This window comes from Ranitomeya variabilis, chromosome 2 (genome assembly GCF_051348905.1).
Source record: "Ranitomeya variabilis isolate aRanVar5 chromosome 2, aRanVar5.hap1, whole genome shotgun sequence".
NCBI lineage: Eukaryota > Metazoa > Chordata > Amphibia > Anura > Dendrobatidae > Ranitomeya > Ranitomeya variabilis.
In genome coordinates this window covers 737,714,937-737,742,926 of record NC_135233.1, presented here as the reverse complement: position 1 = coordinate 737,742,926, position 27,990 = coordinate 737,714,937, and the positions used below count along the sequence as shown (strand labels likewise).

Genomic DNA, 27,990 nt, shown 5'->3' with positions numbered 1-27,990 from the left:
AAAAAACAATTTTCAAGGGAATGTATGAAAAACAAAACCGTAAAGAAAGTTCTTATGATGTATTCATGAGCGCAATAAGTCTCAGCTCAGCAATAAAAATACTATTCAACAATACCATAGGAGCCTACGAAACATTGGCTACAAAAATATTATACCTTCTAAAATAAGGCAAAATATAAAACAAAAATGCAAAAAAAAAATGACAATATCAAGAAACCCAACAGCATAAAATACAAGAAAAAAAATAAAAATTATAATAATGGAGTGCAAATATGCAATCGGTCTCACATTCTGGAAAGTACTAGTAACATTGTCCTACAACTGTAATACTCAGAAGAAGACATGTTAAAGCAGCGCTAGAAAAAAATTACAAAAAAAAAACCCATCAGAATATTTTACTAAGTTTTCTTCAGCAGTTACTATTTTGACTTTTTGTAGCTTTTTTAAGTATGTCACATTTCTTTCTGTTTGGGCGTCTGCACCTTTCATCAATACTAGGAATACATTCGTAATGCCATACTTCCTCCATCTTGTCCACAGGGTACACGGCCTCCACATAATGTCGAATTAGCCTCAGTCTTAGAGGATCAAGCTGCTTCTTATTGCATGCACCTGAGTGGTTGTATTGAAGTCTTAAATTCTCTGGAGTAAATAATTCTGGAAAAAGTCTTACCAGTAACCTGGCAGCAAAATTTCCAACAGAAAGACTCTGCTGAACAATGTCCCTAATTTCTTTGTCACTTAACAGATACACCGAAGGCACTGGGAAGTCTGGAGATGGAACCGCAATCTTATCTAGTGGTATTTTGCAAAAGTCCTTTGTGCTTCTTTCAGGAGGGAGAGGTGGTCCTTCAATAAGATCTCTATATCTTTCAGTGTTCAAGTCAAAAGACACAAAGTCTTGCCTCTCAGGCATTGGAACGTAGATCTTCCTCTGCTGCTGGTAAGATCTCCTTTGTTCGGTATCCCTTCTACGACACCGCTCATCCAGCTTTCCTACAAATTCCAGAGTCCAAACTCTGTCATTCTTTGCTCTGGGATACAGTATCTGAACATAATGTCGGATAAGTTTTATGCGAACAGGATCAAGTGGTTTCTTTCCTAAAGATCCACTGCAGTTATATTGTTTTCTTAGGTTCTCATGTGTGAAAAGCTCAGGAAACAAACGAACTAGAAGACGCGAAGCAAAATTGCCAATTGACAAGCTAGTCTCATATATATTTTTAACTTGCTCTTTGCTAAGCAGGAATTGTGGAAAAGGAACCTCAAAGTCTGGTTGGGGAAGGTCAACCTTATCAAAGTCAAATGGAACAAGCCATATTTTTTTAGATCTCCTTCCTGGCTTTTCAGGATCTGCACCATCTTCTACCTTTATTCCAGTCAAATCATCAGGCAAGTTTGACTCAAAACAGTCATCTCTAGCATCATCACATTCACTCCCATCCAAAAACATGCTTTCAAGCTCATCATTTATTCTATGTACACACTGCTGCAGCCAAACCTCTTCTTCGTGCACGTCTGGAAAATATATCTCCGTATATTGGCGGATCATTTGCAACCGATGTGGATCTAGATTAAAACCTTCAGGATCTACAAAATATCTGTCTCCGAATTTTCTTTGGTTAAAAATTTCAGGAAATAATCGGTGAAACAAAAACACAGCAAATTCACCAGGAGATGAAGCCTCTTCTAAATACTCATTTAAGTCCTGTGAATTGACAGAAAACTCTGAGACAAGGGCATTGGCCCTCTCTTGACACTCGTTTTCCTCTTGCTCCTTATTTTCAATAAAGTGAACATTTTCACTTGGTGAACTTTCAAAAAAATTAGTGGTCTGCATTTCACGAGTGCTCTCCATTTCTCTTTCAGCCCAAAATCGATTAAAGAAGTCATTTATCTGAGGTAAGACATCAACTTGCCATACAGTAGTGTTCTTAACAGCAGGATAGCATGCTTCTACATAGTTTCTAATGAGCTGGAGATGAAGGGATTCAAGTTTGTTTTTACTGGAGAACCCACAAGTGTTACAGTTTCTAGGCAATGTATTACTTCCAAACAGTTCGGGAAACAGTTGAACCAATAGCCGACATGCAAGATCACCTGCTGAGGAACTTTGATCTAAGACTTGCTTAAGTTCAGTGCTAGTTAGCTGATACTCAGGTGGTGGGTGAAATTCTGCCACCATTTCATGAGGACTCACTTTTTTCTTTATTCTATTTACCTCAAGAGACAGAAGGTCAACTTTACTGTGGAGCTGTGTCATATTGGAATTAAGGGTGTTAAGAGTGAAAAACATTTTTTGTATTAAGGAGTAAATGTTTGAGTCATCACTCGTTTGGGAACTCATACCATTACTGCTAGAATCGCGTTTACGCAAGTCAGTAAATATGCGAATATTTGAAGTGCTGATCTGATTTCCTCTGTCATAAATGTCATTAGATAATGTGAGATCCGAAGTAAAAGGATTTCTTTTCTCTGTGATTTTATGTGAAATCCCATATAAAGGCTTCTTATGAGAAGAGGTAATTTCATTGAACATTTCGTCTCCTTCATCAGAAGAAGCACTGTGAGGTACAGAATTATTTCTTAACTCCAAGTTTGAAGGCTCAGGTTCTCTGTTTCTCATACATGAAAGAAAAGTCTAAAATACAAAAGATAATTAACACGAGTATTAGAAGCAAAGCTTAGAAATGACGAAAATATTAAAAAAGTTAAAAAGTCAGGTCTGTTCTGATACTTGCTGAAATTATACTTTACTATACACAAAACATAAATTGATATATGTCAAACAACCTACACTCTTGTGTTGTGATGAGCATACTGAATGAAGACTCATAAATCTTAAGGGGTATTCCCATCTCCAAGATTTTATCGCAATACGTAGTAGATGTAATAATATTAGCAAATATCTCCAATTGGAAATGTGGTATAGTTTTTCTGGTTCCCTACGTCTCTTTTCTCATGTGCAGGGCATTGCAGCATCATAGATATCCATGGTTATGACCACTAGCAACTAGCTAAGGTCCTGCAATGCCTGCGCATGAGAAAAGAGACAAAGCAAATCAGAAAAACTATACATTTCTAACTGGAGGTATTTGCTAATATTATTACTACTACCGTGTTTCCCCGATAGTAAGACAGCGTCTTACTTTCTTTTACCACTCAAAAGTCCCACTATGTCTTACTTTCGGGGGGGTGTCTTACATTGGGAAAAAAACCTGTGTGGTCGCTGGAGAGCTGTCACACAGACAGCTCTCCAGCGACCAACTATGCGAAGTCCCCTGGTAACCAGGGTAAACATCGGGTTACTAAGCGCAGGGCCGCGCTTAGTAACCCGATGTTTACCCTGGTTACCAGTGTAAATGTAAAAAAAAAAAGAAAAAAAGTGAGGTGTCATATCTTGTTTTTTCCAGAGGTGATTTTGGAGGGTTTGGGCTGTCGGGACAGAATACAGTGGCTCTTCCTTTGCCTTTTGGTGTTTTTAATCCTTCAGAAAGATACTGTTGACTTCCATCTCCAAGTTCTAATCGTCGCTTCGCCGGAGGGCGCCCCAGTGCAGGCTGCAGTAGGCGGGTTCTGGCGGCGGGTCCATGCGGGGTGGAGTAGATGAAGCTGGCCGCTGCTTGCTGCTCCGGAGCGCACAGTCCGTGCGGGGGATGGTGCACCGGGCCGGGGGAGGACAGGACATGCAAGTATCCGCCGCCTCCTGCGCCAACCACAGCACCGCCCCCGGCCACGAACCCCCCGGAGAAGCTGGAGCATTTGTCGGGGAGCAGCAGCTGGTCGTGCCCGAGGTGGCTTCCCTTTCTCATGGTACGGAGCCGCCGCCTTCTCCTTGTGAGGCGGATTGTACGGCTGTGTGTGCTCGGGGCCCCAGCTCCGACCTACAGCGGCCAGCTTCATCTACTCCACCCCGCATGGACCCGCCGCCAGAGCCGGCCTACTGCAGCCTGCACTGGGGCGCCCTCCGGCGAAGCGACGATTAGAACTTGGAGATGGAAGTCAACAGTATCTTTCTGAAGGATTAAAAACACCAAAAGGCAAAGGAAGAGCCACTGTATTCTGTCCCGACAGCCCAAAAACTCCAAAATCACCTCTAGAAAAAACAAGATATGACACCTCACTTTTTTTTTTTTTTTTTAAACATTTACACTGGTAACCAGGGTAAACATCGGGTTACTAAACGCGGCCCTGCGCTTAGTAACCCGATGTTTACCCTGGTTACCAGTGGCTGAATCGTCCGCATCCTGCAGTTAATGCAGCAAAAGGTACCGGTACGGCTTATATTTTTACAACGTACAGTACTATGTCTTACTTTCGGGGGTGCGTCTTACATTAGCCGACCCCGCTAAAACCCCCACTACGTCTTACTATCGGGGGTGTCTTACTATCGGGGAAACACGGTACTACTATACGTACTACATATTGGGATAGGATCTTGAAGATGGGAATACCACTTTAAAAGGGATTGTTCCCTTTCAGAAAATGTTCAGTACTGCCAGCAGTTTGTTAAAGTGAGCTAAGCGGCTCTGCCAATGTAGATGGTACGGATCCTTCAAAGCCGCCAAGCTAAATGATTGGCTTCTGTGCTGTTGAGTGCTCCTCGTCATTCCTCTGCGCAGCAAATGAATGCTATACATAGGAGAGGAGGATGAGAACTCTGCCACTGCACACTAACACTATCTATGCATGCATTTGGCGGCTCCAGTGTCAGTATCTACAGGGCTGGCTATTAAATGAGTCAATGCTCCAAAGAGAGCACTGCCAATCACCATGTGGCAAAGGGAAAAATACTGTAATTGAGGCAGCACAAAGGTGCAACGATCCCTTGGCCATGCCAAGTGTGTAGGGTGGCCCCCTCATTTCCATATGTAATAAAACTTTTTCTCTTAAAGGGAACCTGTCACCCCCAAAATCGAGGGTGAGGTAAGCCCACCAGCATCAGGGGCTTATCAACAGCATTCTGGAATGCTGTAGATAAGCCCCCGATGTATCCTAAAAGATGAGAAAAAGAGGTTAGATTATACTCACCCAGGGGTGGTCCCGCTGCTGGTCCGGTCCGATGGGTGTTGCGATCCGGTCCGGCGCCTCCTATCTTCATCAGATGACGTCCTCTTCTGGTCTTCACGCTGCGGCTCCGGCGTACTTTGCCTGTCCTGTTGAGGGCAGAGTAAAGTACTGCAGTGCGCAGGCGCTGGGCCTCTCTGACCTTTCCCGGCGCCTGCGCAATGCAGTACTTTGCTCTGCCCTTAACAGGGCAGACAAAGTACGCCTGTGCCGAAGCATGAAGAGGACGTAATCTGATGAAGATAGGAGGCGCCGAACCGGACCGCGACACCCATCGGACCGGACCAGCAGCGGGACCGCCCCTGGGTGCGTATAATCTAACCTCTTTTTCTTATCTTTTAGGATACATCGGCGGCTTATCTACAGCATTAGAGCATGCTGTAGATAAGCCCCTGATGCCGGCGGGCTTAGCTCACCCTCGATTTTGGGGGTGACAGGTTCCCTTTAACCACATTTATTCATTGATTAAAAGCTACAATGCCAGCATGATTTTTATAGGATCATTGATGCTCTAAACAGTTAAAATTCAGCTTGGCTGCAGTGCTGTCAATGTTAAACCAACCCTTCAGACAAACAGAGAAAGGGCAGCGGCGGAGAGCCATTGCTGGACCTTAGGGGAGGGATAAGTGACACTCGATTTGTTTTATTATAACTGCTGCAACTTAAAGCCCAAAGTTTTCTGAATGGGGACAACCCTATTTAAACAAGATTTGCTTGGAAACTAAAAATTATCTAATTCATCACCTCTGGGACAAGTCTTCTTTTCTTTACAATAATTTCAGCATCGTTGTTTGAAGTTTCATACGTATTAAGGGCTTGTTTCCTTTTACTGGACTGACAGTTGACAGTAGATTCTGGAATTAACTTCCGTACTGAAATGGAACGGGAACAAACCAGTTGATCCTCTTCACACGGTAATTCCACTTTTACAACTTTGACTGTAAAGTTCAGAAAACATTAATATCAAAAATGTAATATAATTACTGAGATATAGAATGCAGGTAACAGTAGATGCTGGCCAAAATTACCAACAGTCTCCCTCCCTGCACCGAGTAAGGTGCTTTTGAAAACAATGGAGTTGGTTGGGTTTTATATTTAAAATGGCTTCAAAGGAAGTTTTAAATGTAATATCTAATCAGATAAAAGTATTTTTTTTAATTGATTGCACCTATTAATATACTTTCATGATAATAGCTGCCCCATTGTTTCAATGTCAGAGGAGTTCCATAGTCCAGAAAACTTCACATACGGGTCCGTTATAACAAAAAAAGGGAGCTTCCCCTCTGTGTTGGCACATGAATAGTAACGTGTTTGAAGAAAGTTGGCCGTCTGCCTCAGTTTAGTAAGCTAGCTCCCGTCTCTGCATCAACTGTAATGGCGAAGAAAACTGTTATTCGCCATTATTGAATCTTATAAGCCTTATAGCCAGCACCACTCAAACATGTCAGTGGTGATAGTAGTACTCCCTTTTTGTGCTGAAATGAACCGTGAATTGGTGTGGTGTTTAACCTCATTCCATCACCCTACTGGCTTTTCACATCATAATTAATGTGTCGCTTTACATTAGGACATGTAAAGCCACTGAATCTTCACCTCAGGATTGTGATCCAATGACCTACCAGAGTTGAATTTCCCCTAATAGCAAAGATATTGAAGAGGAAATTGAGTGCGGTCAGTGTTTTCAGATGCCCAATAAAATTTTAGATGCCATAGTCATTAGTGGTCGAGAAAGCGCTCTCCTCTGTCACTTCATCAGCTTCCCGCAGGACAATCGCAGGGCGCTGGTGATTCCTATGGCAACCTGAGGCTTTACAATGGCTTTTATGTCTAGTATAGGTCAAAGCCTACCAGCCTGCCTTTTAGTATAACACTAACACAATAATGCTCTACACCACAAAAGTAGTGTAGTGTATTTTAATGCGATCAAAAGGATGGTATGTTCAAGCTACAAAAGACTACAATAGTTATTTTTGTTCACTTATCCTCACATAAAATTAAATAAAAAAAAAATCTAAACGTCATATGCATCTCAAAATGGTACCAATAAAAACAGTTCATTACTCAAGAATAATAAGCCTCATAAAAACAATGTTATGAAAAATTAGAAAGTTATGACACCAAATAAAATAAAAACATTTTTTAAGTGATAATCATATTCAAATGTGGTGAAACATAGAAAAAGTTATAAATTGGATATCACTGTAATTGTATCAACTCATACTATAAAACATTAAAAATTAGTTATCCTGCACAAGGAATGAAACATTAACAATGTAAGAATTGCAGGCAGTCAGAAGTACCCAAAAAATAGTAACAGTGAAAGCAGCAACTTGTCTCACAAAAATAAGCCTTCACACAAATTAGTCTACAGAAAAAGTAAAACATTTGTGGTTCTCAGAAAGGCTTTTTTATAGCAAAATTATTAAAACATTAAAACCCCTAATTCAATTTGTTTTTCTCATTATCATAATGTCAACCTAAAGAGAAGTGGCATGTTAATTATACTGAATGGTAAGTAGTGTATGATAAATGCAAAAAACCCTAGAATTAATGATTTTCTGACCATTCCAGTGTAAGAAAAGGTAAGAAAAGGTTATAAAAAAATGCATAATTACCCAAAAATTGGACCAGTGAAAACTACATCTTGTGACATAAAAAAAACCCTCATACAGTTGCTGGAAAAATGTTAAACTTGTTAGGCTATGTGCGCACTTTAAGTATTTGCTTGGAGAAATTTCTGCAAGGTTTCTGCATCTCATTTTGTATGCGTTTTGTACAATAATGATTGCTTTTTTGACCTAGATAAAGATATTTTAAAAAAAAGTTGTGATGTAATTTCTTGGTTCAAAACCTTTTTCATGCTGATGCAGTAGTAGGGCTTGTTGTCAGCACCTGTCATTGACACCTAGCTCTAGGATTAGTATTGAAAAGGTGTCAGCCCAACACCATCATCACTAAGTCGATAAGTAAACACAAACACACACATTGTCACCAGAAGGAACATACATAGGCTGTAACCAGACAGAAAGTTACTTTTAAAGAAAAAAAAAATTTGTGTGGGCTCCCGCGTAATTTTAACAGCCAGCAGAGAGAAAGTAGACAGCTGAAGGCGGACGTTAATATTCTGGGAAGGACCCAATAGCCATAAAGGTTCCCGGGCTATTAATCAACTCTCAGCTGTTTGCTTAGCCTTTACTAGCTAGTTTACAGGGGACCCCAGAAAAAAATTGACATAGGTTCCCCCTATAAAATCTAACCAGCAAAGGCAAGCCAGATAGCTGCGGACTGATATTAACAGCCTGGGCAGGGGCCAGGGATATTGGCCCTTCCCAGACTAAAAACATCAGCTCTCAGCCACCCCAGAAAAGGCGCATCTATAAGATGCGCCCAATCTGGCGCTTAGCCTCACTCTTCCCACTTGCCCCGTAGCGGTGGCAAGTAGGGTTCATATTTGTGGGGTTGATGTCACCTTTGTACTGTCAGGTGACATCAAGCCCACAGGTAAGTAATGGAGAGGCGTCTATAAGACACCTATCCATTAGTAACCCCATAGTGATATTGTATAAAAACGCTGACACCCAGAATCAAGTCCTTTATTTGAAATAATGACACAGACTCCATTAATAATCTTAATTAAACCATACTTACCGAACGCCTGATCCACCGAAGCCAAAGTCTCCTGCAACAAAAATACAATAAACCACAATATTCCTCACCTGTCCGCCGACGTAATCCATAATGTCCCACGATGATCCTGATCACTTTGAGAGCAGTTACTGATGTGACTGCTCTCAAAGACAGCCGGCGATACACTGCGGAAGCGATTACCTCCTGTCAGTGTAGCACTTAGCTGCCGTGAGAGAGTTCACCGGAGTTTATCAGCTGGTCAGATCCGGTAATCTCCTTTACGGCACCACTGCTGCGTGGGAAAGTTCTCAAGCAGAAGTGCCATAAGTGAGAGCACTGGAGCTGATGAGCTCCAGTGAACTCTCACGGCAGCTCAGTGATACACTGCGGGAGCACTTACCTCCTGTCCGTGTATCGCCGGCGGCCGGGTAGAGCAGTCATATCTTCCGATGTGACTGTTCTACATGTGAGATCGCGTGGGACACTTGGGATTACGTGGACTATGGCAGACAGGTGAGTATATGTTGGTTTATTATTTTATATTACTTCTAGGAGACGAGGGCATTGGGCATTAAGGTGAGCATAATTTTTTTTATTTGAATGTGTATGTAATTTTAATTATTATTATTTTTTTTTTTTAACTGTGAGCACAGGCGCCGGCAGATGAGACTATGTCTCCCATCAGCAGCACCTGCTGTCAATGTTATCAGTGACAGCAGAAATAGCCTAATGGGAGCAGTAGTCTCATTGACCCACGACTGCATGATCCCGCAGCGCTCTGACCGATGGTCTTACCGGCGCTTGCGTTACCGCTGATAAGAACCACCGCGCCGGTGTTTCCCATGCTGTCACACAGATGAGAGCGTGGGAAACACCATAGGAAGATAGTAAAATGCAAAACAAATACTCAGCAAATCCGCAAACATTTTTATACCTGCGTTTTTGCTGTGAATTTGACTGACTCAATTGAAGTCAATGGGTGCAGAAACATGCTACAGAAAAAAAAAAAAAAAAAACACTGCAAATACGCACGGAAATTTACTGATCATGTGCACAACACTTCAGGATTGTCATTGAATAAGCTTGCATAAGGATTCGATAACTTTCTTGGCCCATTTCCGCACAGAGAAAACACATCAAAAGTGAACTGTGTACACATAGCCTTACTCTCAGAAGAGGATAAAAAACTTTTTTAAAACAGTATTTATTGAAGAAAAGTAATAAACAAAAAAACAGCATAAATTTGATATTGGCAATTATGCTGACACAAAAAAAGAAAGTTAATACTTTATTTGTGCAGCACGTGAATAGCATAGTATTTAAAATAAAATGTCAAAAAACAATCTCAGAATAGGTGTTTTTTTTCAATTTCTTCCCAAAAAGAGTTAGTAAAAGTAAGGTGTTAGGTTATATATAGGCCAAAATGTTTCCATGTTTCCACTAACAGGTACACCTTAACCCGCAAAAAAAAAAAAAAAGTTGTCAGCTACAAAAAAAAAAAGCTCCTGGAATGTAAAAAAAAAAAAAAAAAAACCGAAAGAAAAAAAAAAAAAATGTGTGGACATTGAAGCCAAATTAGGTCTGGTCCTAGAGGTTATAATTAGGAATAAGCGAATAGCGTCGGATAACTCCTTATCCCAATAGCTATAGCGCTTACCGAATAGCTGCATCGGGAACCCGGATACCTGGAGCGCTCCAGATAGTCAGCTGTTCGGCGCCGCAGCTGCATGTGTCGCGACTGTGTGTCAGTCACAACACATGCATGGAGAGTCCAACACACAGGCTCTCCATGCATGTGTTGTGACTGTCACACAGCCGTGACACATGCAGCTTCAGCGCCGAACAGCTGATTATCGGGAGCGCTCCAGGTATCCGGGTTCCCGATGCAGCTATTCGGTATGCGCTATAACTAGTCGGATAATAGGTTATCCGAAGATATTCGCTCATTCCTAGTTTTAATCATTTTCAAATACATTGAAACAACTTTCTATCTATCTTAAAACCCCATTTTAATTATCTTTTTGAAATGAAGCAACTATACTATGAGAAAAATACAACAACACTGAACCTCAAGAAGAATTATCCAAGGTCATAATGTATTTTGTACAAATGTATACTGCACAGCTCAATTTAGTCTTCTCAAGAATCCGAGTGTCAGCTTCAAATCATAAACCAACTTTTAAAAAAAGCCTTTGTTATCCACAGCAAGGCAACCAATCAAAGTTTAGCTCTAAAAAAAAACAACAAAAAAGGACAAACCTTCAGTTTCATCTTCGTCTCGGAATTCAACTGAACTCATTTTCTTTTTTACTTTTCCTGCATCAAAAATAAAAAAATAGTGTGGTAAAGCGTAAATTACCGTAACTAGGTAATACTTTTTAATAAAACCCTTTAAAAGAGGTTCATTTTTACAGCTTTTTTTTCTGCAGTTTTTTTGTACAGAAAAGTTACCATGTACCAGTAAAAGCTATACAACGTTAGAAATCTCATGCACACGCTTTTCTCTTTCCCGACTTAATTTGAGAACTGTACTGCTTTTTAAATCAGCATGTCAATTCTTTCAGTGTTTTTGCATCGTGTTTTCACTAATAGAAAGCTAATAAAGATTTTGCTGTGTTTTTGCTACATTTTGGTGAATAAAACATTGGAAGGGTAGACACAACTTAATTTTGTTATTTTACATAACTGCAATAGTTTGGGGATGATTTTTTTTTTTTTTTTTTTAAACAAAGTGGAAAACTCTTAACTTTTCTTTAATTGTGCTAGGCTACGCAAGCTTTCATGAGGTCAAATCAATAGAATTTTATGCCATGCAGTAAAAAAAAAAAAAAAAAGTATACGTCAAGACAGAGTATACTTATTGAGGGACTCCGAGACGGTGTTTTATTTCACAGTATTCGCTTGATACAAATTCCAAATATGCATATTAAACCCTGTTGTCCCACCACTTGCTTTCTTCAAAGCCTTAACCTGGTCAGGCATGAAATCAATGAGTTCTGCGGTCTTGACCTGTGGAATGTTGGCCAACTTGGCACAAACACTTTCAAAGTACCCTACGAGAAGCAGAGTTTCACGTCAGTGAGAAGTTTGCAGCTAACGATATGCTGGAGCTCCGGGGCGGAACTGTAGGCAGAGTCTTATCTTCCTGCTCTAAAGCAAGAGAAACCAATGCGAAACCTGCCCACAGGCCGAACCCAAGCACAAACATGTTCCTCATCATAAAGACAGACTGTTTGTGCTTCGGGGCAGTCTGTCTTAGGGTACTGTCTCACAGTGGCACTTTGGTCGCTACGACGGCACGATCCGTGACGTTCCAGCGATATCCATACGATATCGCTGTGTCTGACACGCTACTGCGATCAGGGACCCCGCTGAGAATCGTACGTCGTAGCAGATCGTTTGAAACTTTCTTTCGTCGTCAAGTCTCCCGCTGTGGCGGCATGATCGCATCGTGTAACAAAGGTTGTATACGATGTGCGCACAGTAACCAACGGCTTCTACATCGCAAATACGTCATGAAATTATCGCTCCAGCGTCGTGCATTGCAACGTGTGACTGCGGTCTACGACGCTGGAGCGATATTGGAGCGACGCTGGAGCGTCACGGATCGTGCCGTCGTAGCGACCAAAGTGCCACTGTGAGACGGTACCCTAAGAGCAGGAATATAACTGTGCTTCGGGGCAGTCTGTGGGCAGATCTCGCCTTGGTTTCTCTGGCTTAGAGCAGGAAGATAACACTCTGCCTACAGTTCCGCCCCAGAGCACAAACATATAATTAAGGGCAAACTTCTCACTGATTAAACAAGAACCACAAAACGATTTCTTCACCCCATGTATCATTTTAATCAGTTTAACACTACCAACCTGACAGTGTCTGTAGGTTAGGCTGGTTTCACACTTGCGTTTTAGCGCTGAAAAACGCATGTGTTTTTTTTCTATACTTAACATTAAAAACGCATGCGTATTGACGCGTTTTTGGCAACGCATGCGTTTTTTTATGCTTGCGTTTTGTTGCAGAAATGCAACCTGTCGTAATTTCTGTGGGCGTTTTTTTGCCGCAAAAAACGCATGCGTTTTCTTGCGGCAAAAAAATGTATTGCTATGTAAACGCATGCGTTTTTAAGCACATGCGTTTGCTTGCGTTAAAAACGCATGCGTTTTTAGAGAAAAACACAAGAAAACACAAGAAAAAACAAGAAAACCCTAACCCTATCCCTAGGGTTACTAGGGATCCTAACCCTAACCCTAAGGTTAGGATCCCTAGTAACCCTAGGGATCCTAACCCTAGGGATCCTAACCCTAACCCTTAGGGTTAGGATCCTAACCCTTAGGGTTAGGGTCCCTAGGGTTAGGGTTAGGAACCCTAGGGTTACTAGGGATCCTAACCCTAACCCTAGCTATTTCTATTTATAGTGGGTTTTCTAGTTGATTTTGATGATTGGCAGCTGTCACACACTTCTCAGCATGCGTCTAAAAAACGCAGCGTTTGCATGCGTTTTTTTTTTAAACGCTGCGTTTTGAAACGCAAATGTGAAAACAGCCTTACTTGGCAAAATCCTGCAGACAGGTTCACTTTAACTCCTTCACCCCCGGAGCTTTTTCCGTTTTTTGCTCCCCTCCTTCCCAGAGTCATAACTTTTTTATTTTTCCGTCAATATGGCCATGTGAGGGCTTATTTTTTGCAGGACGAGATGTACTTTTAAACAATACCATTGGTTTTACCATGCCGTGTAACAGAAAACGGGAAAAAAATTCCAAGTGCGATGAAATTGCAAAAAAAGTGCTATCTCACACTTGTTTTTGTTTGGCTTTTTTGCTAGGTTCACGAAATGCTAAAACTAACCTGCCATTATGAACTCGTAATGACCTGGAGAATCATAGACACCAAACATGTCTAGGTTCTCTTTTGTCTAAGTGGTAAAAAAAAAAATCCAAAGTTTGCTTAAAAAAAACCAAAAAACGCCATTTTACGATACCCGTAGCGTCTCCAATTTTCATGATCTGGGGTCGGGTGAGGGCTTATTTTTTGCGTGCCGAGCTGGTGTTTTTAATAATACCATTTTGGTGCAGATTCATTCTTTTGATCGCCCGTTATTGCATTTTAATGCAATGTTGCGGCGACCAAAAAAACGTAATTTTGTCGTTTTGATTTTTTTTCTCGCTACGCCATTTAGCGATCAGGTTAATCCTTTGTTTTTATTAATAGATCGGGCGATTCTGAAAGCGGCGATACCAAATATGTGCAGGTTTGATTTTTTTTTTTTTTATTGTTTTATTTTGATTGGGGTGAAAGGGGGGGGGGGTGATTTGAACTTTTATATATTTTTTATTTTTTTAAACACTTTTTTTTTTACTTTGGCATGCTTCAATAGCCTCCATAGGAGGCTAGAAGCATGCACAACTCGATCGCCTCTGCTACATAGAGGTGAAGCACAGATCATCTCTATGTAGCAGAAATGCAGGGTTGCTTTGAACGCCGACCACAGGGTGGTGCTCAAAGCAATCGGCCATCAACAACCATAGGTCTCAAGGAGACCTCTGGTTGTTATGGCAATGCACCAATAACCCCCGATCATGTGACGGGGGTCAGCGGAGTGAGCACCTCCGGCCGCGCGGCCGGGAGCGCTAGTTAAATGCCGCTATCAGCGCTTGACAGCAGCATTTAACTAGTTAATGGGCGCGGGCGGATCTCGATTCCGCTCACGCTCATTGCGCGCACATGTCAGCTGTTCAAAACAGCTGACATGTCGCGGCTTTGAGGTGGGCCCACCTCAAAGCGGGGGTTCTGCCAGCTGACGTACTATTCCGTCAGCTGGCAGAAAGGGGTTAAGGCAATTAAATATATAATTCAACCTTGGGATGCTCTTTTATCTCGATCCACACGTCCATTTTCCGTTTTAACTTCCCATGCTACAGGGGCTGGTTTCTAGCCAGATATAAGCCCGGTCCGTTAAACGGATTATACAGTGGGTACGGAAAGTATTCAGACCCCTTTAAATTTTTCAAACTTTTTTGAATTTGCCAAATGGCTGCAATGAAACAAAGTTCATTTTTTTCTCATTAATGTTCACTCTTCACCCCCATCTTGACTGAAAAAAAAAAAGGTAGAAATTTTTGCAAATTTATTAAAAAAGAAACACTGAAATATCACATGGTCATAAGTATTCAGACCATTTGCTCAGTATTGACAAGAAGCACCATTTTGAGCTAGTACAGCCATGAGTCTTCTTGGGAATGATGCAACAAGTTTTTCACACCTGGATTTGGGGATCCTCTGCCATTCTTCCTTGCAGATCCACTCCAGTTCCGTCAGGTTTGATGTTGAACTTTGGTGGACAGCCATTTTCAGTTCTCTCCAGAGATACTCAATTGGGTTTAGTTCAGGGCTCTGGCTGGGCCAGTCAAGAATGGTCACAAAGTTGTTCTTAAGCTACTCCTTTGTTATTTTAACTGTGTGCTTAGGGTCATTGTTTTGTTGGACGGTGAACCTTCGGCCAAGTCTGAGGTCCAGAGCACTCTGGAAGATTTTTTAATCCAGGATCTCTTTACTTGGCATTCATGTTTCTTTCAATGACAACCAGTCGTCCTGTCCCTGCAGCTGAAAAACACCCATATAGCATGATGCTTCCACCACCGTGTTTCACTGTCGGGATTGTGTTGGGCAGGTGATAAGCAGTGCCTGGTTTTCTCCACACATAACGCTTAGAATTATCACCAAAAAGGTCTATCTTCGTCTCATCAGACCAGAGAATCTTATTTCTCATAGTCTGGGAGTCCTTTGTTTGTTTTTTAGCAAACTCTATGAGGGCTTTCATATGTCTTGCACTGAGGAGAGGCTTCCGTCGGGCCACTCTGCCATTAAGGCCCGACTGGTGGAGGGCTGCAGTGATAGTTGACTTTGTGGAACTTTCTCCCATCTCCCTACTGTATCTCTGGAGCTCGGCCACAGTGATCTTGGGGTTCTTATTTACCTCTCTCACCAAGGCTCTTCTCCCATAATTGCTCAGTTTAGCTGGACGGCCAGGTCTAGGAAGAATTCAGGTGGTCCCAAACTTCTTCCATTTAAGGATTATGTAGGCCACTGTGCGCTTAGGAACCTTGAGTACTGCAGAAATTCTTTAGTAACCTTCGCCAGATCTATGTCTTGTCACAATTCTGTCTCTGAGGTCCTTGGCCAGTTCCTTTGACCTCATGATTCTCATTTGGTCTGACATTCACTGTGAGCTGTGAGGTCTTATATAGACTGGTGTGTGCCTTTCATGTCCTATCAGTTTAATGAAACACAACTGGACTCCAATGAAGGAGTAGAACCATCTCAAGGAGGATCACAAGGAAATGGACAGCATGTGACTTAAATATGAGTGTCTGAGCAAAGGGTCTGAATACTTATAACCATGTGATATTTCAGTTTTCCTTTTAATAAATTTGCAAAAATTTCTACATTTGTTTTTTTTTTTCAGTCAAGATGGGGTGCAGAGTGTACATTAATGAGAAAAAAAAATGAATTTTTGAATTTACCAAATGGCTGCAATGAAACAAAGAGTGAAAAATGTAAAGGGTCTGAATACTTTCCGTTCCCACTGTATCTAACGAGGAACTGGTGGCAGTCCTACCGGGCTGGCAGGGCTTTGCTTTACTGGTAAAAAAAAGCCTCTCATCCTGTCAGGGTTGTGAGCAAGTGTGGTGCCACATCAGTGACTGCATGGGCCACATCCTCTCATTCCCCATGCCTCCCTGGTCCCGTGTGAACAAGGGGTGTCTGTGTAAAACTGTACAAAGCTGACTTTACATGTCCCCAGGGGGTGCAGAATGTCACATTGGTGATAGTGGGGAGACCACATTATGTGATCCATCTTACGTAATAGTGGCATCAGGCAGGTGGCGAGGTGTGACTTCATTACATGTGGTGGCAGCCAGGGCTGTGGAGTCGGAAAGCCACAGTTGCGACTCCGACTCCTGGATTTTATCAGGTTCCGACTCCGGCTCCTTCATAAATGGCCAATACGTAACAATAAATTTACTGTTGTAAAATATTAACATCCTGCTTATTCAGTTTCTCACCATCATATAAGTAATCAGACCACTTAGAGCAAAAACTATATTTATTAGAATATAATTAGAATATAGCAAATAACTTTTCTAAACTCTTGTAAGTAAATATGCAATAAACACTGTTATGCAGTTAATAAGAAATCTATAAATTTGTCCTCAGAAAAAGTATTGCCACTGTCAGATCCTCCTTTATGGATGCCCTCAAATCTGATCTAATTATTTTGAGAGCAGAGAACCTCTCTACACTAACTTGGGTTGGTGGCAAAGCAGTAACCACTCGGGCAACATCTCTGACACTGTCAGGATACAGAGGAATCGCTTGTTGCACTGTTATTTTTGATGAACGGTCAAATTTCTCAATTTCTTTTAGAGCACATGAAAAATTCTGCTGAAATGTACTGGCTGTGTTCTTTGATGGGGATGACTCCTTCTATGCAGGAACGCTTTGCACATTCCTTGTGATCCAAATATTTTTTTAAATTAAATTCTTCATCAGTTGATGAGGGTGAAGATGTGGCAGGACGACCAAATTCTTCTTGTTCCTCCTGACTGTTCTGCAACCCTTTCATCCTTACTGCTATTTCAAACAGAGCTTCTTTTCCTTTAGTTAGCTGTTGATCATCTAGACGAATCCGATGCATTGGGTCTACATAAACAGCTGCCAAAAGAATGTTATTTTGTAATAGTAGCTCCTCTCTCCGTTTCATTGATGTAACAATGCCACTTGCAATTAACCCTCCTCTTTGGGACAGGCGAAACATCAGGGTCTTCCACTCCTTTAAGAAAATACCTGGAGTTAAGTCCTCTGCTTGTAATTTTTTAGTCACTGTAAATGGGTGCTCTAGCAATTTTTCCAGCTCAGTCACCTGATTCCACTGACTTTCATTTAGCGTCAGTTGAGGGTTAGCCATGTCTACAAGAAAGGTTTTCAGTTCAACCAAGCGCTGAATCATTAAGTACTGCCCCATCGTGTGGCTTGATCAATAATTGCCCCTTTTCCAGCACATCTCTTCAAAATTGAGTCAACTTTAGGGGTTCTGGCAACAGTAGCCAATTTTCTCACCTTGCCAATCAGTGCAGCAGCATGTCCTTCTTGCAGACTGCCTCTTATAGCCAGCTGTAGCGTATGCATAACACAGCGCATGTGATGAATGAAAGAACGTATTGACATAGTTTCAACAAGATCATCTAAACCAGAGGTCCCCAACCTTTTTTGCACCAGGGACCGGCTTTAAGCAAGACCAGTTTTCCATGGCCCGGTGGGGGTTGGGCAGGGGCGGGGCTTTGGTCATATGGGGGTGGGGTTATGGAGGGATGGAGCTTAGTGCATACTTATCATATAATTATGACATTTATAATGAGAATGTGATTCAACTTACCATAGGTTCAGAATGAGTGGGAGCACCATGCTTGTTTCCCTGGTGCTTTGCACCATTATTGCCCCATAGCTGTGCCATATAGTGCTCTGCACCATTATTGCCCCATAGCTGTGCCATACAGTGCTCTGCACCGTTTATTATTGCCCCATAGCTGTGCCATACAGTGCTCTGCACCGTTCATAATTGCCCCATAGCTGTGCCATATAGTGCTCTGCACCGTTCATAATTGCCCCATAGCTGTGCCATATAGTGCTCTGCACCGTTCATAATTGCCCCATAGCTGTGCCATACAGTGCTCTGCACCATTATTGCCCCATAGCTGTGCCATATAGTGCTCTGCACCATTATTGCCCCATAGCTGTGCCATATAGTGCTCTGCACCGTCCATTATTGCCCCATAGCTGTGCTGCTGCTGCTGCAATAAAAATAATAAAACACATACTCACCTCTCTTGCTTGCAGCTCCTCGGCGCCATCTTCCCGGCGTCTCTCTGCACTGACTGATCAGGCAGAGGGCGGCGCGCACACTATATGCGTCATCGCGCCCTCTGCCTGCAGTCAGTGCGGAGAGACGCCGGGAAGATGGAGACAGCGCCCGGCGTGTGGAACGAGGACAGGTAAATATGCGATACTTACCTGCTCCCGGCGTCCCGCTCCTTCCCCCGGACAGCTGGTCTTCGGTGCCGCAGCCTCTTCCTCTGTCAGCGGTCACCGGCACCGCTGATTAGAGAAATGAATTATGCGGCTCCGCCCCTATGGGAGGTGGAGCCGCCTATTCATTTCTCTAATGAGCGGTCCCACGTGACCGCTGAACAGGGGCGCCGCGGACCGGCTGAAAAACCCCAACGGCCCGGTCCTGGTCCGCGGACCGGCGGTTGGGGACCTCTGATCTAAACTATCATGTTGCTGTTCATCTGAAGCAACTTCAGTTTGCTCCTCAGTTACAAGACTGTGTTCCTCTATTTCAAACATTTCTGTCTGTGGACCCAGAATGTTCTTCTAGCTGCTGGTCACCATCATTACTCTCATTCATTAGCTTAATAGTACTTATCATATTTGAAGCATTGTCAGTTACGACAGAAAGAACTTGCTCTTTTTTAAGTTCATAGTCTTGCAGAACCTTTTCCACCAAGACCTGGAGAAACTCACTGGTGTGATGAGCTTTGGTGTTTTTTACTGCCAATGTTTTGGTAACTATTTCATTTTTGTCACAAACAAATCGGACATTGATGGCAAAATAGTTCACTCTGTGACGTGTGCAGGCATCCATTTTAAGAAACAGAAAGCGTCCCTTGAGAGTTTTTTTAAGTTCTTCCTTTTGTTTAAAAGCTTCTTCGATTACTAATTTTCTAATACTCTCTCTCTCCAGAGAAACACCAAGCTTGCGGGCCATTTCCGCATTCAGACACATAAAAGCTGGTCGTGAAAATAATGAAATAGGCACACTATCCTTTACAACAAGCTCTATGATCTGTTTTTTAAACGTATCTGTCATTGTCACAGTAACTTTGTCACTGACAAAATATCTTGCAACTGATGGCTGCAAAGTTCTCTGCTCCTTTGTTTGGCTGGAAGAGCTGGGCACTGGTTCATTGGTTTGGATGCAGTCTCTCTCATCCACTGCTTTCAGTACTTCTGGATGAAAGCGCTGTAAATGTCTCTTTAGATTAGAAGCTCTGGTAGGAGGATTTTTATCTTTGCCTGAATATGCACTGATCTTGGCTTCACAGCATTTGTTTTCGTCTGGATCATTTGTCATACACTGACAGACATAATGTTTTCTATCTTGAGTGATGGTGAAATGTTCAAATACAGCTGATTTAATGTGACGCTTCTTTGACATTCTCAGGTTTTTAATTCTGCATTCACAATCCAAATAACAATTGTTTTTCCTAAAAACAATTGTACAAAATTATTGCCAGGTCGTACAACTGATATAGTGGTCAGTAATACTGTTACTCCTCATGTACTCACAGTTAACTGATGCAAAGTTTGTTGAAAGGATAATACTTCTTACAGTCTTCCTCTTCTGAGTAGCAGCTGTGAGATGCTTGGAAGACGCACACCTAGTAAACATCTAGTCTAGAGGAGGAGCTTTACTACTAAAAATTTGCAACACATTTTCACTTTCAGTTTCATACATTGTAAGTAGGGGGGTTGGGGCAGCATGAGGTTAACCAAGTATAAGATTAGATAAGGGCAGTGGAGAACAGTGACACACAAGAAGTAAGAAATGTCTCTATATCCAGCAGAACTGCTTATCACTGTGGTTCATAGTTTGATAGAACATGTATATTTGAGTAACATTTATAAAATTCATATGAAAGTTCAATTATGAAATATTAATAAATTTTTTTTAAAGCTGGAATCGGAGTCGGTACATTTCTACTGACTCCGACTCCAACCAAAACTAACTCTGACTCCACGACTCCACAGCCCTGGTGGCAGCGATGGGATTCTGTGTGATCTCTCTGGTGCCATCCTTCACATCAGGTTTTAGACAGTCTCTTCATTTTTATAGGTGTATACGGTATGTCAAATACTGTACTTTCTAGGCTAGGTGGTTTGCTATCTTAGGCTACGTTTGGTGAGTTTTTGATGTTTATACACAACCCCTAACAGCTAATTCAAGCAAAGAGGAAACGGAGCATTTTATACCAAAATATGAATTTTATTAACATGAAATACAAATAAATTAATAAAAAACAAAATCATAGTGTCGATCACATTCTTGTGTTCAACGCTGATCACTAGTGACGTGCAATAACGTCACTGCATTTCGCCACCAGCATCCACTGCGAGAATGGATAGAAAAGCAGTCAGACAGAGAGGAGGATGAGGTGCCTGGATTAGGTGAGTATAGGGATTTTTTTTATTTTTGGGGGTTGTGGGGGACCATCACAATATATAGGGCACTGCGAGATGGACCAACATTGCATATAAGGGGCTGTGGGGTGGACCCACCATACAATATGGAGAATTGTGAGTTAGACTATCATACTATATAGAGGGCTAAGAGATGAACCCTCATACTACATGGGGGGCTGTTGGGGGTACCATCATACTACATAGGAGCTGTGAGGTGTACCATCTCAATATATAAGGAGCTGTGGGTTGTACCATCATACTATATGGGGGGTGTTGGGAGAAACATCATACTATATGGGGGCTGTGACATGGACCATCATACTATATAGGGGGCTAATACAGTATTGGAGCCATCGGGGAACTTCATACTGTATGGGGGATCTATCATACTATGTGGGGTGACTGTGGGGGGACCAGCTTACTGTGTAGGGTGGTTGTGGTGGACATCATACTGTGTGGGGTGGCTGTTGTGGAAATTATACTGTCTGGTGGTCTATGGGGTACATTACACTATTTTGGAGGCTGTGGTGATCACCATACTGTATGACATGGTCATGGGGGACATCATACTATATGGAGGTTGTGATGTCACAGTACTGTATAGGGAGCTTTGTTGGACATCATACTTTATATATGGGCCTGTGCTGGACATCATACTGTGTGGGGGTCTGTGGTGGATACTTTACTGTATGGCAGTCTATGGTGACTCTCTAAGGGTATGTGTCCATGTTCAGGATTACACCCGGATTAGCTGAGGATTGAATGCTGCGCACAGCCGCAGCGTTCAACCCGCAGCCTCCAGATGTTACAGCATAGTGGAGGGGATTTTTTGAAATCCCGTCTCCACTATGCGTGCGAACACGCATCCGGCGGCCCTGCGTTTACGGACATGCGGCGGGCCTTTTTAGAACGCAGCATATCTGTTTACCTTGCGGCGACAGTAAGGCTAGGTTCCCATTGCGTTAATGGGATAGCGCTAACGGACAGCGTTGCACGGCGAAATTAACGCCGTGCACCGCGTCCGTTAGCGCTCCCATTGCCGGCAATGTTAGAGCGCATTGCTAGCGCGTGTCATTTTCGGCACGCGCTAGCGATGTGCCGGTCTTTTGTAGCGCGCCTCGGACGCTGCTTGCAGCGTCCGCGGCGCGCCAGAGGTCCGTTCCCCGCTCTCGCAGATCGGGGATCTGCGAGAGCGGGGACGTTAACGCGACCCCTGAACGCGGCCCCGAAAAAGACATTGCGTTAGCGCAATCCGCTAGCGCTTGCGCTAAACGGATTGCACTAACGCAATCTGAACCTAGCCTAACTCACAGGGCCCTATGCATGGGGTGCGGAGATTCCAGATGTGTGCAATGAACACACACGGAATCACCATGCGTACAGAAAGGGGCGGCGCGGGTTTTCTGCTCCGTCCAAAGCGCCGTCTTTATGGACCATGGACACGCACCCTTACTGTGTGGGGTGATGTGGGGCATCATACTTTGTGTAAGGTTTGTGGGGCAATCATACTTTGTGGGGCATAATACTGTACGGGGGCCATGAACGGGGTATCATAGTGAGTGAGACCACTTAGGGGCTTCAGTACGGGCAAAATAACTGTCTAAGTGCGGCAATACATTTCCTTCTATGTTTCCTAAAATGTTGGGAGATATGCTCTATGCTCTTCTTTGACTGTGACGTGATCAGACCTTTTCTATGGGGCCTGTTATTTCTATTTACGCCATTGCTCAGGAGCATTATTACAATAGAGGCATTGAGGGTCTTTATTATAAGGAGGCACATGGGGGGGATTGTTATCATTTTTAAGGGAAGCAAGGAGTCATAATTATTATTATCAATATAAGAAAGCATAGGGTATATTTTTATTATAAGGAGGTACAGGGTCATTATTATAAGAGGTCATTGTGGGCATTATTAAAGGAGGCACATGGGAATTACTATAAGGTATCACAAGTTGAGGTTTGTGTAGAGGTGGTAGGATGTGAGGAGGGTCATGGAAAATCAGTGAATTGAAGATGTTTGTGTGTTACATTTTGCAGGGATGAGTTTTGGATGGAAGCAGATCATGGTGGTCTGAACCAAATGCAAAGGAAAGGGGAAAATGAACAACAACAATTAGCGAGATGTCACTGGTGAGAACCTTCTCAATATACACATATATGGTCTGCAGAGCACTGGTGTAGATATGATATTACCATTATATGGTCACTGTATGACGGTAATATCATTCCTAGTACAGGGGTTTTGGTTAAAGTAGTTGTCCAAGCTTGAAGTTAAAGTCTCCAGTGACTATGTGACTGCGGACTTCTGAATCCTCACAGGGCTTGCGTGCTATGAGGACTCTCCGGTGCCGGGAATTGGTGATCAGGTGCAGTGGAGTAACTTGAACAGAATGGGCCCCAAAGCAAAAAATCTAATGGTGCTCTCAATTATTGCAAGTTTTTAATAGCATTGGTCTTTTTATATAGGCCAAAGGGACTTTTGGGGCCTCCTAGCCTCCAGGGCCAGGGTGCAATTGCAAACCTTGCACCTACTGTAGTTACGCCCCTGATCATGTTATGAGATTTGCATACATGTGGTCACGTGCTGACTAGACGTGCACGGCCTCGCTCAATACAAGTGAAATCAGCAAAGCCGAGTACAATTAGTCAAAATGTGGCCAGAGGTTTGAAAATCCCATACATGAGGTCACATGATGGACACTTTCCCACTGGCAACACTGGAGAATCTTCAGAGTGCGTGCTATGAGTATTCAGATGTCTGATATCACATAGACTTTAACCTCAACCCCTTTAACAATCAGTATGGTGGTATTATGAATACTGCATAAGCTTGTAATATTTGGTTATGATTTGTTAGAATTTGTCTGGCATATTGAAATCATATTTTTATATAATTATTTAATCTTATATAGCAATATTATTGGATTATAAATACTGGTCTTGTAAAAAATGTTGATTTCCCATAAGCAGGGTAATATTAGTAATATATCTCCATCTGGGAGTTGGTGGCAGGCAGAGCATAAGCCTATGTGATTTCAAATGCCAGGGCTGAATTTCAGTCCCAGTCCGTCCCTGGTTTGGCGTCTGCTCTGGTGGTATCCATCTTTTTAGACATGTACAGATCTGTGGTCGCCCATGCTTGTGCGGGAAAAAGATACCTAAAATGATGGGACACCGTCGAAACACAGACCAGTCCATCATGACTCCAGAGTGACTATCTGCCTCAAAAGTGAGTGGTTCCTTCGGGTGTTTTGTCGGTTTTGGGGAATTTACAAGGCAACCCTGACGTAAGCACTCAGCGGAGAGAGCAGGATAAATGTGAGCCGAGCCTTATTCTGATTTTTGGGAGGTAGAATGAACAAATAGACAGCAGTACAAGAATAGTTCTTATTTTTCTGGCGTTCCTCGTGCCATATAAGTGAAAAGGCGGGCTTATTCTTTGAGTCGGTGTGATTACAGAGATACCAGATTTATAGTGTTTTTTTTAGGTTTTGCTGCTATCACAGTAAAAATGCTTTTTATAAAAAGTGTTTTGTTTTTTTTTCGTCACCATATTATGAGAGCTGTAACTTTTTTATATTTTGGCAAACAGCTGTATGAGCACTTATTTTTTGCAGGACACATAATATTTGGGACAATATTTTTTGATCGCTTTTTATTTAGATTTTTCAAACACAGAATTAACAAAAAAAACAGCAATTCAGGTAAGGTATTGGTTTTATTTTTTATGCCATACGCTGTGCGGTAAAAGTGATAAGACTACGGTCATTTATTTGTCAGGTTAGTAAGATTACAGCAATGCTAGATTTAGATTTTTTTATGCTTTGCTATTTTTACACACTAAAAAACAATATTTTTGATCCAGGGAACTAGTCTGATTGCAGTACGTACAGTCGGGAAGGAATTTTTTCTCCCAATGTGGAGCTTAGTATTTGCCGCATGGGTTTTTTTTTTGCCTTCCTCTGGATCAACATGTTAGGCTATAGGTTGAACTAGATGGACTTAAAGTCTTCCTTCATTTTTAAATACTATGTTACTATGTTACATTTTACGAAAATTACCGGTAATTTGATTTTGCATCATCATATCATTTTTTTGCCGAATTATCGAAATTAGTGCTTCTTTTTGCGGGACAGTTTGGCGTTTTCATTTATACCATTTTTTTATTTTTTTTTTTACATAGGACTTTTTGATCGCTTTTTATTCACTTTTTTGTGAATTAGTATGCTGAAAAAGCAAGATTTTTGGCATTTTTATTTTTTGGGCGTTTGCCATATGAAAGAAATAATGTGCCAGTTTTCTAGACCGGGTCATTATGGACGCGGCGATACCAATTATATGTTTGGATTTTTTTTGTTTTATCACAAGCGCTGTGTTTTTTGTGGCAAAATGGCTTTTTGCGATTTGTGTGCGCATTTTTTAAAAACTTTTTCACATATTTAGTTTCACTTCTTTTACGTAGTTTCAATGTGGGACAGGTATATCTTTTACTTTGATAACTGATGTAATAAACTGTAGTGCATGAGAGCAATCAGTGAGTTACTGACAGCCTGTGAGACCCAGCTTATAGGTGGATCTCACAGCTATATGATCTCACAGCTATATGACCATCACATGACCTCAGGGTGTCATGGTAACGATCGGCACCCGCGATGCTCATGGTTGCAAAGGGGGTCTTGTGACCCCTTACAACCACTTAAATACCACAGTTGAGATTAACCCCTAAAATACTGTTGTCAATCGGCCACGTTCTGATTAATACTCTTATTCCTCAGAGCCATTAACCCCTTTACCCCCCAGGGTGGTTTGCATGTTAATGACCGGGCCAATTTTTACAATTCTGACCACTGTCCCTTTATGAGGTTATAACTCTGGAACGCTTCAACGGATCCTGATGATTCTGACACTGTTTTCTCGTGACATATTGTACTTCATGATAGTAGTGAAATTTCTTTGATATTACCTGCGTTTATTTGTATAAAACACAGACATTTGGCGAAAATTTCGCAATTTTCCAACTTTTAATTTTTATGCCCTTAAATCACAGAGATATGTCACACAAAATACTTAACTAGCAACATTTCCCACATGTCTACTTTACATCAGCACAATTTTGGAACCAAAATTTTTATTTGTTAGGGAGTAATAAGGGTTAAAATTTAACCAGCAATTTCTCATTTTTACAACACCATTTTTTTTTTAGGGACCACATCACATTTGAAGTCACTTTGAGGGGTCTATATGATAGAAAATACCCAAGTGTGCTGTAAACAAAGCAAATAAAAGGCAACAAAAGGTGCAGTGAGCAGGAGATTCATGAAATTGCATAAATTTTTCATGGATAGTTAAAAGCAGATTTTCTGCACAAAAACCGACATAGAGGAAACTCAGTATTTTCTCTACTTGTGAACATGGTCTAAGGCAGTGTATCTCAACTCCAGTCCTCAAGACCTCACAACAGGTCATGTTTTCAGGATTTCCTTAGTATTGCACAGGTGATAATTTCATCACCTGCTCAAGCATTAATTCCATCGCCTTTGCAATACTAAGGAAATCCTGAAAACATGACCTGTTGTGAGGTCTTGAGGACTGGAGTTGAGAAACACTGGTCTAAGGGTTTTTTTTTCCCTTTCAACTTTCTTTACTCACACGTCACAGCTCCGTTAAAGAGGTTGTCTGGGACTTTAACATTGATGGCCTCCTTAGGATAAGTCATCAATGTCCGATCAGTGGGGGTGTGACACCCATCGACCTCGGTGATTAGATGATCCTGGTGTTGGCTGAAACTGCATAGCACAGCTCCATCGACAGAAGAGGGGTTGTGACTGGGTACTGTAACGTCATCCCCCTATTCATATCAATAGGGTGTGGATGTGGAGTACCAGACCGCAGTCACCATTCCATCAACAGAGTTGTGCAACTCCACACCTGGGCCCTGCAGTTCCCGCCACCACTGACAACAGCGGATTGGCAGGGGTGCCGCACCCCCGATGATCACACATTGATGGACCCAGACAACCCCTTTAAGTATAATACAATCAGCTTGTACTCTGCCTCCTTGAGTCCAGAACTACATATTTGTAGCTGTAGTGGTGATATCACGACAACAGCGCTGCAGCCAATCACCAGGCAAAGCGGATCTGTTACTTTAGATGGCGCAAGCCACTGAATCCAATGACTGGCTGCAGAGACGCAGCACAGGACCCAGGGAAGGTGAGGATCTGCAGATGCTATTAGTTTAGCAGTACCATGAGGTGTAAGGAAAGTTGGAAGGGGGACGGTGACAAAATCATGGCTGTTGGTAACTATGTGCCAAAGGAGAGCTCTGATTTCTTGGCATGGGCAACTATAATAAAAACGTGCACAAGTTTCCATTACAGAGCAGCTCACGAGTAAGGCTCGCCACACCAGTAGCCAGAAAAAGGCATCTCCTGCAGGGGCCAGACCTTCCTCCCACCAATGGCAGAAAGTTACTCAGAGTCACCGGAGCGGCAGGCGGTACCGGAGTTTCCACAGCGGCAGTTCGCGGGCCATGACGTCACCGCGGCAGTGTGTGAGGTGACGGCGGAGTCTCCTCATCCCTGCACCCAATGGCGGGCTGGACTGGGGTCTTTCTGCCTCGGTGGCTTTGTTTCTGCGTCTGGCTGTAGCTAGGAGAATCAATGTGCCCATCCTGCCACCCGTGGAGCCGCGTCACCCCCGTGTTTCACGTCGCGCTGCGTGCTCCCACTCACCTCATGTGGGGACCAGTCAGCTGTGAAGCTGCGTGTGTGATGTGGACTCCGTTATAGAGGCTCAGACTGAGGGGGAAGCCGCCGCCTCAGCTTGTTGTCGGGTGCTTTCCCCACTGCCTCCCCCGGCGTGTCTTTGTGTGCTGCGTGTCCGTGCGCTCTCGCGTGACGTGACGGGACTCCGCGTGTGTCATTTCCGCAGAAGGACACAGCAGAGAGACCAAGGCTGCGGTGGGAACAGCCCCCTGCCCGCTCTCCACTCAGGC

The 27,990-nt window shown here is 42.6% G+C and overlaps 1 protein-coding gene across 2 annotated transcripts; it reads right to left on the bottom strand.

Moving 5' to 3' along the window:
* Positions 1-44: 44 nt before the first annotated feature.
* BEND3 (BEN domain containing 3) lies at positions 45-27,990 on the bottom strand. Of its 2 annotated transcripts, XM_077289613.1 has the most exons (4): positions 27,728-27,990; positions 10,954-11,010; positions 5,812-6,005; positions 45-2,641 (listed from the first exon to the last, which is right to left on the bottom strand). In XM_077289613.1, exons 2-4 carry the CDS (start codon positions 10,991-10,993, stop codon positions 410-412), a joined length of 2,466 nt encoding a protein of 821 aa, XP_077145728.1. In that variant the 5' UTR covers positions 10,994-11,010; positions 27,728-27,990; the 3' UTR covers positions 45-409. The 2 variants fall into 2 exon arrangements, with proteins under 2 accessions (XP_077145728.1, XP_077145729.1); XM_077289614.1 differs by lacking the exon at positions 10,954-11,010 and having other exon boundaries at positions 27,728-27,979.